At 33.8% G+C, this 14,220-nt stretch overlaps 1 protein-coding gene across 4 annotated transcripts in view; it reads right to left on the bottom strand.

Moving 5' to 3' along the window:
• Positions 1-14,220, bottom strand: part of NECTIN3 (nectin cell adhesion molecule 3) — a 123,938-nt gene that overhangs the window by 69,931 nt on the left and 39,787 nt on the right. For all 4 annotated transcript variants that reach the window (XR_013557905.1, XM_060640080.3, XM_078452982.2 and 1 more), the window contains 3 exons: positions 7,242-7,538; positions 4,468-4,585; positions 611-762 (listed from right to left, as the gene is read on the bottom strand). Coding sequence is in view for 3 of the 4 variants with exons in the window: in XM_060640080.3 (XP_060496063.2) it covers positions 611-762; positions 4,468-4,585; positions 7,242-7,538 (567 nt within the window). In the remaining variant the exon portion in view is untranslated. The remainder of the gene's footprint in view (positions 1-610; positions 763-4,467; positions 4,586-7,241; positions 7,539-14,220) is intronic.

The raw sequence follows: 14,220 nt of genomic DNA, 5'->3' as shown, positions 1-14,220 counted from the left end.
TTGTAAAATAAATGGGATGTGAAAAATCTAAGTTCTTAGTTGCTTAAGGCCTGGTAATAAGAAACATCTTAAATTTTATTTCATTAGCACATTTTCAATAGCATTCCTACTTAACCTCTCAGTATTCCAATATGATAGAGTTCCATATTGAGTGACAAAGTATGTTCTTTAATAAGCCAGGTCATCAAAGTCAATATCCCATTTTATTTATGAGACACTTGTGTTGAGTGACAACCAAAAACAAATAAACAAACAAACCCAATGTAAAGATGTTCTCGGTGTAAAGATGAGAGAACCTAGAAAGGTACACACTATCTATAAAAGGAATACTTAATACTATGTAACTGAAAAATTAACTATATGCAAAGGTCTTAAAATGTATATAAGCTTATTGCATAGACTCTTTGACATTTCTTTAAGTAATGGCACTTTACATATGTGTTTCAGGCAGGGCTACTTTATTATATCTCTTTTAGATTATTTGGAAAACCTCACACTGAGGAATCTGTATCTTAGCAAATATAAATTGCCAATGAGAACATAGTGTTATTATTACTGCTGTTACAGGAATAATTTCGTTAACTCATTTCACCAGTAGATAGTAACTTACCTGAAATGTAGATGACCTTTTGATCACTCCTTTGACCAAGGGAATTGGTCACTTTACAGACATAAACACCAGAATAATTGAAAGTCAATGGATGGACAAAATGAAGAGTATTGTCTGAAGCCAATAAACCATCAGGCCACTGTCCATCTAACCTAGATTTTAAAAAGCATGAAATTATTTTATGTATCGTCAGACTTTATTCACAGACAGCTATTTAAATAAGATACCACACTTTTGAGATATTAGTAAAAGAACTGGCATTCTTTAGGTAAAATTCACTATGAAATGAAAGCATGTAAGATGTGAATTGTCAATAAAAATGAACAGACAAAAATCCACGAAGAATACCCACTCTTTCAGGAAAAACAAAAAGTAAATAAATAACCATTCTTTCAAAATACTAAATGACAGAGGTGGAAGTAGGCCAACATATTAGAATGGGAAAGAAGGAGAGAAAAAATTGTGTGATTTTAAGACTCAAATTCAGAAAATTGGAAAATTAGAAAAATGTATTATTTGAAGACATACAGTATCAAAGGAATTACAAATAATTCTCAGTGAATACATCAATTCATGATATATCTATAAATTCCTTGATGAAAAGTCAACACATTTAAGTACATAGTAATGTTTTAGCACCTTCTGTAACATATTTAAACAGCATTATTTCATACTGAGCAATTTTATACAATGCCCCATCCAAAGAGGATTAGTTTCTAAAGCATCAAAAAGGGTCTTCTTATAAAATAATCTCAATTTTAAGGTGGGCATCTGGGACAGTAAAAACCAAGACACCATTTTGGCATCAATAAAAACTTTTTAAAAATAGATGTCTATACTAATTTGGCTCTAAGACGTCCTGTTATACATTAGCATAAACCACAATAAGAATAAAATCCCACTGCAACTCTAAAGCCATTCACTGCAATGGAACTAAGTATACTGTTATACATCATATCGCCAAATTTAGGGTACCAAAAAATACACCAATTTATTTTGAAATTATTTCTAAAGTCCATGAGTAATTTTTTTAAGAGGACAAAAAGTCAAGCAAACCCAGGCACTCAAGTATTATGGTTTGAACTAAGATTTTCAAAAAGTCCATTCATTCATTCACTTGGCTATCCATTACTTAGTTACCAGTAGCTTACTACTAATCATACTCTACTCTGTTAGTGCTGCTGAGATTCACAAGTAAATAAGATCAGGTTCTTGCTTTCAATGATCTAAGTATATAGTAGAAGACCAACAACTAATTACAAAGGGAATAAGAATAAAAAAAAAACAAAACAATAAAAAGGTAGAAAGAAACAAAACCAACACTGGACCATAAGAGGAATGATTTTGTTCTTCAAATCCCAGGGTAGTAGATAAAAGAACAATCAAAATCTTTTACAGTGCTGGAACGTCAATTTAGCACTGAAGAAAAAAGATAATATTCTCACATGGCTTAAAAAACAGAAACACCCAGCCTTCTTCTAAGAAGACTTTGAAAAGAACACTAGTACAAGCACACGCTTTCAAAAGGTGAACATTTTCTAGGAGGGTGAGAATGAATATGGAGTGTATAAATCTTACCAATTATCTCTCTGCACTTTGAGGCCCAAATTCTAATCCCTTTAATTCTGAGAAATAGAAAAATGGCTTATAATCCTTTAAAGTTGCTTATTCAAATAAGCCATAGTCATAAAAATCTAAATATCACATTAAACTCACAGCAAATGACATGCTAAGCACTTTCTATGCTATTTCACTTATGCTACTTCGTTTATATTCATTGTCTCTACTCTCACAACTCTATGACATACTTTTATCAGTGAGGAAACAAAATTAGAGAGATTAGGCATCATACTCAAAAAGACATCTAGGAATGGAACTCAGAATTGTATAACTTTTAAAAATAACCTATCACACATCTTAACCAAAGACTGTTTCTCACTTTTAGGAAAATGTAAATGAAAAAAACCTTCTCTACTTTAAAAACTGTATCTTTGCTTAAAGACAACAGATGTATCAAATATACTGTTTCCTTGCTCCCACAAAATCCCACCTAAAACAAGGGTAAAGGAATTGAAAGCTATTAAAAACCCATAAAGAAAAACAAAACAGGAGACACAATTCATCAGACAAGATGTTTCAACAAACTTTCAGAAGACGGAAAAGAGATGGCAAAAACAATACATGCTTTAAGCCATTCAATCAAGATTGATTTTTATCTCTAGGGGACAACTGGCATGTCTGGAGACTACAGGGTTGGGGGAGGAGGGGCATAGTTTGAGGCCAGGGATGCTGCTAAACATACTGCAATTCACAGGACTGCCTCCCACAACAAAGATTTATCCAGCCCAAAATGTCAATAGTGCCAAGGCTGAAAAACTCCACTCTGGGCTGAAGAAGTGCTTCCAGAAGGCATATGAATGGGAAGGCAGCCAATGTGCTCCAAAGAACCCAAGATTTGGAGTTTGACTCACTGTACTACAGAAAGCCAGAGTGAAGCAGAGGGCTAAGAATTAATGAGATTAGTCGAAAGTTGAAAAAAAATAATGGACTCCTCTCAACTCTGTACAGATACTAGACACTTTTGATTTAGAAATAAGAATGAATTAAAAAAAAAAAAAAGAAAGAAGAATGAATTAATATATACTCAATAAAAAAAAAAAGAAAACTGGCCATGAAAAAAAAGACTTTCACTCTTCCTAAGTGACATCTGAAGCTTCTCCAGGCAAAGAATCCTCTCTACCTGATCACTCTAAATGGAATCTACTAATGAGTAATTCCCACTCTAAAGACAGAGTTTCCACTCAGCATTTTATTTTAATACATCACTGTGAAACGACTGGATAACTGAGAAAATTAAGGAATATCTACAAAATGAAAGACCAAACAAAAAACAAAAGAACTTGAAGCAGAAAAAAACTCTCTGAGGAAATAATGTTAGTACTGTATTCTTGGGAAAAAACAAAAAGACATTATATCCATAAAATAAGAAAAAAATGCTATGAAAAGAACAGAGAAATAAGAAAATGCTCTTAGAAATTAAATACACCCCCAAAATATTTTAAATCAGTAAGTCAATTAGGGAAAAAAAAAATCAAGGAAATCTAGGAGAAACAAAAAATTGTTTGAAAAATAAGAAAGGATATTTAGTATACAAAAAATAGGTCTGGTAAACCAAAAAAAAAAAAAAAAAAAAAAAAAAGGAGGGAAATGACCAAAAAGATGAGAAAATTATACACAGTTGACAGATACAAGTCTCAAGACTAAAGGGGGGCCCTAAATACTGAGAAAAATGAGTGAAAATCTTAGTATAACAGTTTGAAATTTCACAGATAAAGAGAGTTAAGGATATTCTTTGAGGCTACGAATTCTTAGCCTCAGGGAAAACAAAGATCTTAGACAAAAGAAAACAGAATTCCAGTATACTACTTAGTTCTCAGTAAATAGTATTTACTTGTCATAGGGAGGCAAACACTGACTACAGAGTTTAACTAAAAGTAGCTGAATTTCACTGGGACTCATAAAGGTAGGAATATGTGTATGGGTATGTTTGTGTGTGAAGGGGTAGATATAAAATTAAATTTTCATCTGCCACAATAGTCAATAAATAGTATTAAGAAGTAGCAATTTAAGACCTATGATGGTAACTACCAGAAGGAACTGCTAAAAAGGAGCCTCTGAGAAACAGAACTGCAGGGATAGAAAGGTAGGGGAGAGGTGGGACAAGAGAACACTCAGAAATGCTTAATTTTCAACTGTTACTATGATCATGTATTACACAGATAAAAAAAATTAATTATGCATTTAAGAATACTTTTCACTTTATATAATTTCTCTTTAGAAGTATCTGACATTATTACCTGCTCCACACAGATTTGAAGGGTGGTGGATTTGCATCAGCATTACACTTGAGATTAACACCTTTTCTTCCTACAAACCAATTCCCATCATAGCCTGTTACTGAAACCTCAGGAGCATCTATAAAATAAATGCATAACAGGACAAATTATCTTTTGTTAGTGATAAATGCAATATATAATGACAAAGCATTAAGATAATAGACTGGAAAACAGTAGTTAATATATTAGTTGACTGAAACTGCACGAATGTACAATGAGTACCCAAACCCTAGGCAGCTGTAAGCATGTACAGTTCTAGTTATTATGGGCACTGAATGTAACAATATTCACAAACCTATAATCACCAAGAACAAAATATAAGAGTTCTATTATAAGAAACACAGATATATAAACAAAGGAAATACATTACACTGCTTACTTGGATGAGACGTGGCATTTAAATACCAAGTCGCCATATAAAACTGTCTTAAAAAATGTTTAATCTGAAAGAAAATATCCCCTAAGAGATACAAAATCAATTACAGAGATTAGACTCTCTGTATTATAATTAATACTCTACGGGTAAGTAGAGATGGAATGTGACATAAACTTTCTAAGGCTAAAATTAAAACTAAAGTAAGTTATCTATGGCCTCAACTGTTCTAAAACATGAAATTTTATCCATTGCACCCAAACATCCTTTGGTATATGTGCAACATAACATAATTAGTTAAATGAGCAATTATCCATACCTACTAGCAATACAAATTTATGCCTTCTAACTACACAATCCAATACTAACCATTCATTCAACCATCATATTGTCTAACTCCTAATAAGTGGCAGGCACTATTGTAGGCATTTGGTATACATACAGACTCTGTATTCATAAAACGTATTTTCTAATAGCTTTTAATAAAGAAGGGAATAATTTAAAAGTATGTGATAAAAACCTATTATGAGAGCCAAGAAAGAAAAGAACAGGATGATACAGAGAAGATAAGAAGGGCCTAATTTAGATTGGGGATGGGGCTGAGGAAGGTCATGAAAGGCTTCCTAAGGCAATGTCACTTTATGCATGGTACAGGGGCCCTGCTGTGAGTTATACAGTAAACTAGATAAATAGTACATGACCAGGTGGGAAGTTACAGAGGGACCAGGTCAGTTTAATTCTGGCAGGGAAGCTTGATCTACTGTCAAGCAAGGTTTACAAAACAGTGGTAAAAAATTAAACTTTTACTAAGGAATAATTAACTACCTCAGTAATTTTAAGAAAGAAATGCCTGCCTCATAAATGCAAAAATTAACAATCATTTTTATAACTTAAAATTGGTACCATAAAATGTTACTGAAAGAACAGTACAGATATCTGTGTGTTTACCTTCTTTTACTAAGAGGAAGGAACAAGTACTAAGTAAGGTATTCCCAAAGAATACCTCCAAATTTTGATATGAATTTTGGATAGAAGATTTTATCTCTTTAAACTTTGTTCACATGTTTTATAGGTGCCAATTAAAGAAAAAAAAGTCATGAGTATTCTAATATTTAAAGAACAAGTCAATAAATCTAAGCCATAATTATATGTCTTACATTAAAAGAAATATTTTTATATATTTAGGATTGCATTCAAGCAAACACCAACCAAAAAAGAATAACATACATAATACAAATTGAAGAAAATGTCAGTCATTACTAAATACAAGGAAGGACAAAATATGTATGAGGAAAATATTAATAGTACTTACAATTGGGATCTGAATTTTACAAGAAAAAGGAAAAAGTTAAGTCTGTGAAAGTAAGGTAGGAAAAGGAAAAAGAGAAATTTTAATTGGATTCTCCAAAGAAGTGAAAAGAAGGTATCTGCACTCCAGAATAAAATGGTAATAACATTCACATAAGATTAAGTTCCCAAGTTCAACCCTATAAATGTTGAAAAAGATTCTCAGAATTAGCTTTAGAAATCATTACACCAAGTGCAATGAATATGTGCAATTTAAAATTCCATGCATGTCATATCAAAAACAAAACACTAGGAATGAAAACTGTAACACCACCTATTCATTTTCATTATCCTTGTTATAAGCTAGCTGCATTACCACTTTTTCTTCTCAAAATTTTTAAGTGCTACATAAAGAACATAACAATTGAGAAAATGTACAGGAAAAAGTACACACACATACATATATACATATACAAACTTCACACACAAGGGAGCATCCCTTAACCAAAAAAAAAAAAAAAAATACAAGACGGGCCAAGCTTTGAACTTATCTACAATGGTTATGATCCCAATGATATCTTTAAAATACTGTCTTACTCTATAACATGATCAAGAAAATCAGAGGAGAAACAATAATAAAAAACAGGTTTTCACTCTAATTAAAATGCATCTAGGCAGTGAAAGATTTTTGCTGAAAACATCATGGATGGTATCAATAAAACTGAGTAACAGCTATATTAATTGGATTAGAGAAGTTTGTCTCAAAGTATTGCACATTTTGAGGTATAAATATTTCTATAATTTGCTTAAGTCCAGTCTAAAAAGGATAAGATTAAATAATTTTAAGTTGGCGCTCTCCATCTTTACAAACTAAGAAAAAATGTTCTGGTTAAATGAAATTTCCATGAAAATATTTTTAAAAATTAAGAAAGAAAAGGTCAACAAGGAAAAGCTGTAAGAATATCTGAATACTAAATATTCAAATTAAAAAGTCTGACATAGAATTATGTCAAAGGAAGAAAATTAAAATAAAATGCATGATATGTTTCAAAAGCAGATGTTATCATTTACTTACACTGTATATCTAATATGAAAGAATATCGGATGTCCTTTTCCAAGGCTGGATGTTTTACAACACAAGTAATTCGCCTTCCTCTAGCAAATCTGGTTGGAAACAGCTTATACTGACTGACAATTGTTGCCGTTTCATTTGGAAAAGAAGTTGTAGTGGATTCCATTTCACCAAGATCACCTTCCCAGTCAATGTGTGCAACTGGTTTTCCAGTGGCTGCGATACAAATGGCTGCTACCGTTTCATTTCCTCCATCAATTAAAGAATCTGGCCCTTTTATCAGGCTCACAGTGGGTTCAACTGTTTAAATTAAAAAAAAAAAAAAAGTAGTTACATTTCAATTAAGAATATATTTACATCCTTCCAAGCCATATCTAACCATATTTCATAAACTTAGAAGCAAAGGCCTATAAAATCTACACACACACTTTTAAGTAATACCAACATCAACTGGATTCTTGGAACAAGAGAGGATCATAAGCCAAGGCAAACAAGAAGCTAAGGAAGACTTTATAATCTTGAAGACGGTTCTCCCTAGCAGAGATACGTTTTTCTTTACAGGGACCGATGAGTTCTCCCCAGTTAGTATATGAAAATGTCCTGTAAGTTGGATCATAATTTCCATTATGAGATTGTAAGTACTATCACTCTGCAAGGGGGAAGAATGTAGTTTTTAGACATACAGCTTCATTTTGCAGCAAAAATGTTTACAGAAAATATAAATTAAGTTACCAGTATGGAACCTACATTGTTAAAGTATAATGTCAATAATAGTTATGCTTAGAATGTAGATGACATTACCTTTTTCTAGTATAAGAAAGCTCCTCAGCAGGTGAAAAGTAACCTTAATGCTTAGGCCCTTTCAATCTACCTTCCATTATACTAACTATCTCTTCACATTTTCCAGCAAATTTTATGTGCTTCTTTCTGTATAAATTCCTCAGTCTCACTTCAGGAATTATTTGGCTCAAGCCTATAGCTTATTCTCTATATTAAATTTTTATCCCAATAACTTTTATTCATTTCCAAAATTTCCAACTAGTTCTTTCAGTGCCATCTGTTCTTGATTTGTATCTATTTTTTTTGTTTCATAATTACCTCAAGGCGTATTGATATTTTCCTTATGTATTTCCCTATGTATTTTACAAGATGTACTGCTGTAAAATAGCAATGGGAAAAGTACATACAACACATGTAATGAACACTTTATAGTAAACATCTATGTAACCACCATACATCTTAATAAAAAAAAAAAAAATAGCACCTCCCAAGTTCCTCAACATGCCTCTTCCTGACCTTGACACCTACCGGCCCAAGTATGAATCCATTATTGGAAATATATTTTTGCTTACTTTTCATGATAGGTCTACAAGCAACACATGCAAACCTAAAAACAGTTGCATTTTACCTATTTCTGAACTTTACACAAATAGTATTGGACTATATGCATTTTTGTAACAGTTTTTCTTTGACTCAACTTTGTGTTCCTGAGATTAATTTATTTGAGAACAATTAGCCTTAGTTTATTATTTTGGAATTCATTTTTTTAACTTTTAATTTTTAGATCATTTAAATTTACATGCAATTGTATAAATTATTAATTTTAACTGCTGTACGGTTTATTTACCATTGGACATTGGCGCAGTTTCCTGTTTGGAGTAAACAATTTTATAAGAAACATTCTCATTCATGTACCTTGGCATATTTGTGCAGATGCCTCTCTAGTCTGTCCCTTATAGTGGAATTAGTACTATTTTTATTTTCAATTTTACCAGATAATGCCAAAAAAGCTTTTTAAGGTACCAAATTACTCCCAATATTAGAGCTCCTCTTGGTCCAAAGACTCACCACAAGTTGATACTGTCTGACTTCCCAATGTTTGTGAATCTTGTATGTATATAATCATATTATCATCGAGACTGTATTTTTAATTTCTTACATTATGAATGAGGTTAAGGATCTTTTCATGTTATAGGCCATTTGGAATTTCTTCTGCAAAATGCCTATTAAAACCAATTGCTTTTACTTACTGATTTGGGAAAAGAGCCCTTTTTTGATGATATATGCTAAAAAAAATACCCTTTACTGGTTTAGGATCTTTTTGCTCTACGATGTGTTTTGGTAAGCAGAAATTTTTAATTCAAATGTACCAAAATTTATCAGTTTTCAGTTACCTTTTATGGTTAACTGCTTTTATATGCTAAAAATTACTTCTCTACTTCTAGGCAAATTATTATGTATTTTTTCAAATAATTTCTTCTCTGCAGAAATTTTATAGACTGACTTATCTCTTCAAATGTTAAGTGATGCTGTTTGATAGTCTGTGTCTGATAACTCCAACATCTTGTATCTTTGCAGGTCTGTTTCTATTGTCTGATTTGTGCTGGCTGCTGCTTGTGGGGTCTTCTTTACTTGTATGCCTGACTACTCAAGGAAACTATATGCCTGTGTCTGAATAATTAAGAGAGAAATAATCCGGGGTCTAAAATAAGGTAGTTTTCTTCCAGACCAGAAAAGATTGGACTTTTCTTCTACCAATCTCCTGAAATCTCTAAGCAGTCTAGGATCTCCTGAACTTATTAAGATCAGACCATTCAGGGGCGCCTGGGTGGCGACCAGTTGAGTGTGGGTTCAAGCCCTGTGTCAGGCTCCATGTTGACAGCTTGGATTCTGTGTGTGTGTGTGTCTCTCTCTCCCTGCCCTTTCCCCGCTTGCGTGCTCTCTCTTTCAAAAATAAAAACATTAAAAAAAAATTTTTTTTTAAATCAGACCACTCAGGTAATCATAAACCTAGAAGTCTGTAAGAAGGCTGGTTTACTTCTAGTTTACTACTATTCTGAAAAATGTAAGCTTTGGATACCAAGTGAATAAAAGAAGGGTTACTAGACATCCCATCTTGAGCAAAACTACACTTAGAAGTTTGTCTCTGTTTTCTCAAGGCTCTCAAAATCTCAAAATCTCAGGTGTTTCTTCTGAATTCTCAAAAGCCCTCAGGTGGAATGCAGCTTTCAGTACTAGGCTTATTTCTGTTTTTACCTTCTCCTAGATTTTGGTCTAGTTAGATTTCTCACTATATTCTTACCTCTTTGAAGCTTTCAGTGGTATTTTATACTGCATCCCTCCTATGGGAGAGTTGGTCTGAATAACTTATGCCATCATTAATAGAAGCTTTTATCTTTGAGGAGCTTTAAAAAATTATTTTAAAGTCAATTTTAAACTGCTATTTTTGTCTCCTATGAAGGGAATAAATCTCCTAGTTGTAGATTGTATTGGCTTTCTGAAGTTACTTTTCTCATATACCTCAATATTTTAGTTAACTTCTCTGTACCCTTCCCTGTCCAGCACTTTTGCTGTTGCTTCCTCTTAAGATTCTACCAATGCCCTTCTGTACTCTGAATGGGGAGAATATGAAGTTTTCCCAGCCCTGTGTGAACACCAGAATTGTTGGTTAGATCTACTGCTTTCTGCTGGTTCTTTCCTCCACCTCAAAAGTTTCCTCTCACACATACACAGATCAGTACTAAACCAAAAAGACTTGAGAGTGCCCTTCTGTAGATCTCTGAAGCACGCACACTCTCTCTCTCTCTGATGCTCTCTGCTTTCCAGTATTCTCCTCCACAAATTCTAATCACCTGTCCTCCCTGAATTCCAATGTCTCTTTTACTCTCCCTGAAACCATCATTCTTTGCTTCAAATCCTTGTCAATGAGCTGTAGCCTGGAAACTGCCTAAAGAGGAAGCTAGAACATTGTAGGGACTCGCTTTGTTTTCCTTCTTTCAGGGATCATAATCCTACACTGCCTATTGTCCAATGACTAAGAACTTTCTTATTTGCCTGGTTTCTTGTTCTTAGAGAGAGGGTAAATCCAGTCCCTGTCATTCCACCATGCACAGCAATGGAATTTTTTTTACTGCAAAAGCAATATTTCTAAAAATTGGAAAAACGGGAAAATTATCCACAACTACAATATCCTAATGCAGTCATTTTCACCTTCTTCCACTTCTCTTTATTTCTTTTTCTAGTTTCTATCTGGATATATATTTTTTTGCTTCCCACCCCCCCCTCAAGCAGCAACACTTTTCTTAACCATAATTCCAACAACTATGTAATATCCCATCAAGACAAGTAATCAACTAGGTACATAGTAATCAACTATGGGACACTTGTTAAATTTTCCCAAAGGTTTTTTGTTATATCACATTCCCTTAATTTGGGTTCTATTACTACCACTGCACTGAGACTCTAAGGTCACCACGTAAACTACAGGCTCAATATTTTTGTATGCCTATTTTCTTTGACTAACTTCACAGAATTTGATATTTTGATGCAGTTCTTCACATTCATTTCCCAAAGAACTAAGTACTAATGCCTTAAAGTATCTGCTGTAAGTAATGAATTACTTTCTGGGCTATGCATTTAGAATGATACTAGCTGTGCACCATCCTTAGGAAAACTGAAAAAAAATGGCTATTCAAATCATGTCTGTAGGGCTTAATTCTCCCTGTGGTAAAAGCTGCTAGAGAAATCTTAAAAATTTTATCTTGTCATCATGTAAGTAGTATTACTTTGCCTGAGTTTTTCTCAAAGCTCTCTTTATTTGTTTCTTCTAACCTCTGCCTTAATAAATACTGGGTCCTGGGGGCCTTCAGTTACTTTTTGCATCTGCCTTAATTAAAAACTTTTATCTGATATACACTATTATCCAGATGATCTCTAATTCAATTTTGATACAGGGCTTGACTCCACAGTTTCTAACTACCAACTAGTATTTTTTGCCTATATATCCTCAAACTCAATAAAACAAATGCTGAACTCATTATCTTAGCCTCCCAACCTCAACACCTGGTTTTCATTCAGACACGCCCACTGGAGTTAATAGTAACATAACTTATTCAATCACCAGGGTTCAAAACCTGTTATGCTCAAAGCTCCCTTGTTTCTTATATCCAATCAGTTAGAAAGTCCTGACAGTTATTCCTATATAATAGCTTCCTTCTTTCCTCAAGTGGCAGAAATTAGAAAATTAATTTCAAGTCTTCATGTCCTCATGGCTGAAGGATTATGATTTTGGGACTTCTTCATTTCAATCCATCAAAAACACCAGACCGATCTTCATAAATCACAATTTTCACCACATTACTCCCTAAATCAAGTCTACTATGAATTAAGTATCCCTATAAGCACAGTGAAAGCTGTGCTTCTCAAACTTTACTCTGCATATGAATCATTTAGCTATTCTGCTAAAATGTAGACTTACCATTCATTAAGTCTGGGAGGGGCCTGAAATTCTGTATTTCTAACAAACTCCCAAGTGATACCAATGCTGCTGGTTCAGGAACCATACTTTACACAACAAGAGTCTGAGAGTAGAAAAAGGGAGGCAAGCACAGTACCTTACACTAACTTGGCATTTCCAGTAATACAAAGCTCAAATTGCCCATCCTAACCTTCAAGTTACTTTAATGCAGTCCTACTCAACTCTCTAGCCTTTAATTCTTGTGCTTTATATAAATCCTATAAGCAATCAACAAATTATTCAGTGGTTCCACTAATGAGGGTTCTCAACAGTTAAGTGATCTCTCCTCTCTTCTCCTCTCCCAGAGGACACCCGGCAATGTCTAGAGACATTCTCAGTTGTCATAACTGAAGGACTGCTACTAGCCATCTGGTGCGCAGAGGTCATGGATGCTGCCAAACAGTCTACAATGGACAGGACAGCTCACTACAACAAAGAATTTCAGCCCAAAATGTCACCAATCCTGACACTAAAAAACTCTGCCCAAATGTGTATTGTTTTCTGCCTCCCTACACTGGCTCACTTGTTCTCCCTACACTTATTTCCCTTCTTCTTACCCAAAACCTACCCAAAATTCAAAGCTGACTCAACTATTTTTTTTTCTACACCACCTCTGTAGACTAAAAAGCTCACCAATCCATCCCTATCCTCTACTTAAATAACATTTAAAAGGGCATGACTGCTATATACTAGGAACCCTTGTAGGCTTTAGATAAAGTTAAATTTTAAAGTACATAGCTACAGTCCACCATGTGTTTCTAATGGAGAAAACACACAGTAAGCAGTGTGGAAACTACTGCAATAGACAAGCTCAAGATACAATGGCAAAAGAGCCAAAAACGAAAAACATCAAATTGCAAGGGGTTATATATTTCAACAATGGCTTCTAAAAGGATGTGGTCTGACGAATAGCAGTTAAATAGAAGAACGTAGGAGGAGAGAGACAGGAAGAAAAAGGCAATCCAACCAGAAAGAAAAACACACGTAAAACATAAACAGGTATTACCAGAACTGCAAATAGTTTATCATGATTATTAAATTTGGGTTGTAGGAAAAGTGAAGAAAGGGATGGAACAGAAGAAGCTAGAGATATAGGCATGGGTAAAATCGTGACTAGTCTTGTCCTATAAACAGTCTTGAGTTTTAAACCACTGAATATTGTATTAATTCAGGGGAAATTACTAAAATTTAGAGCAAAAAAAAGTTTATTCGCATGAGCTCCCTCTTCCACACATAAACGATTACTTTCTAGATACTGAATTTTGTTGGGACCTTTTTTACCCTGATGGCCTGCACTTGATTTTTCAGATATTTATGCCTTGCCTCCTAATCAAACATTCCTCAGAAGTATCAATTTCATTAATGTGAGTTACATATCCCCACAGCTGTTAGGTCAGTATTACAAACATATCAAGTCTTCAAGAAGTTAGTTTCATTTCTATTTTTAAATAGTATCTCTAAACATGAAAAAATATCTACCAAAGTTGGACAAAACCAGTTTCCTGCATTTCAGAGACCCTGAAATTATGCCTTTAAATACCAGGGGCTAGTTACTTTTTTTTGTCTCTGAAAGCTGGAACTAAGACCAACTAAGGAGTACAAAGAGTTTTTATGAGCATTTAACATCTGGAAGGAAAGTGAAGGAGGAAGGAGGAGGGGAGCTATCAGCAGGTGGGCAAACAGGTA

Source organism: Panthera onca, chromosome C2 (assembly GCF_046562875.1).
Source record: "Panthera onca isolate mPanOnc1 chromosome C2, mPanOnc1 haplotype 2, whole genome shotgun sequence".
NCBI classification, from domain to species: Eukaryota; Metazoa; Chordata; class Mammalia; order Carnivora; family Felidae; genus Panthera; species Panthera onca.
Note: the sequence above shows the minus strand (reverse complement) of the source record. Positions and strands in the feature narration are given on the sequence as shown.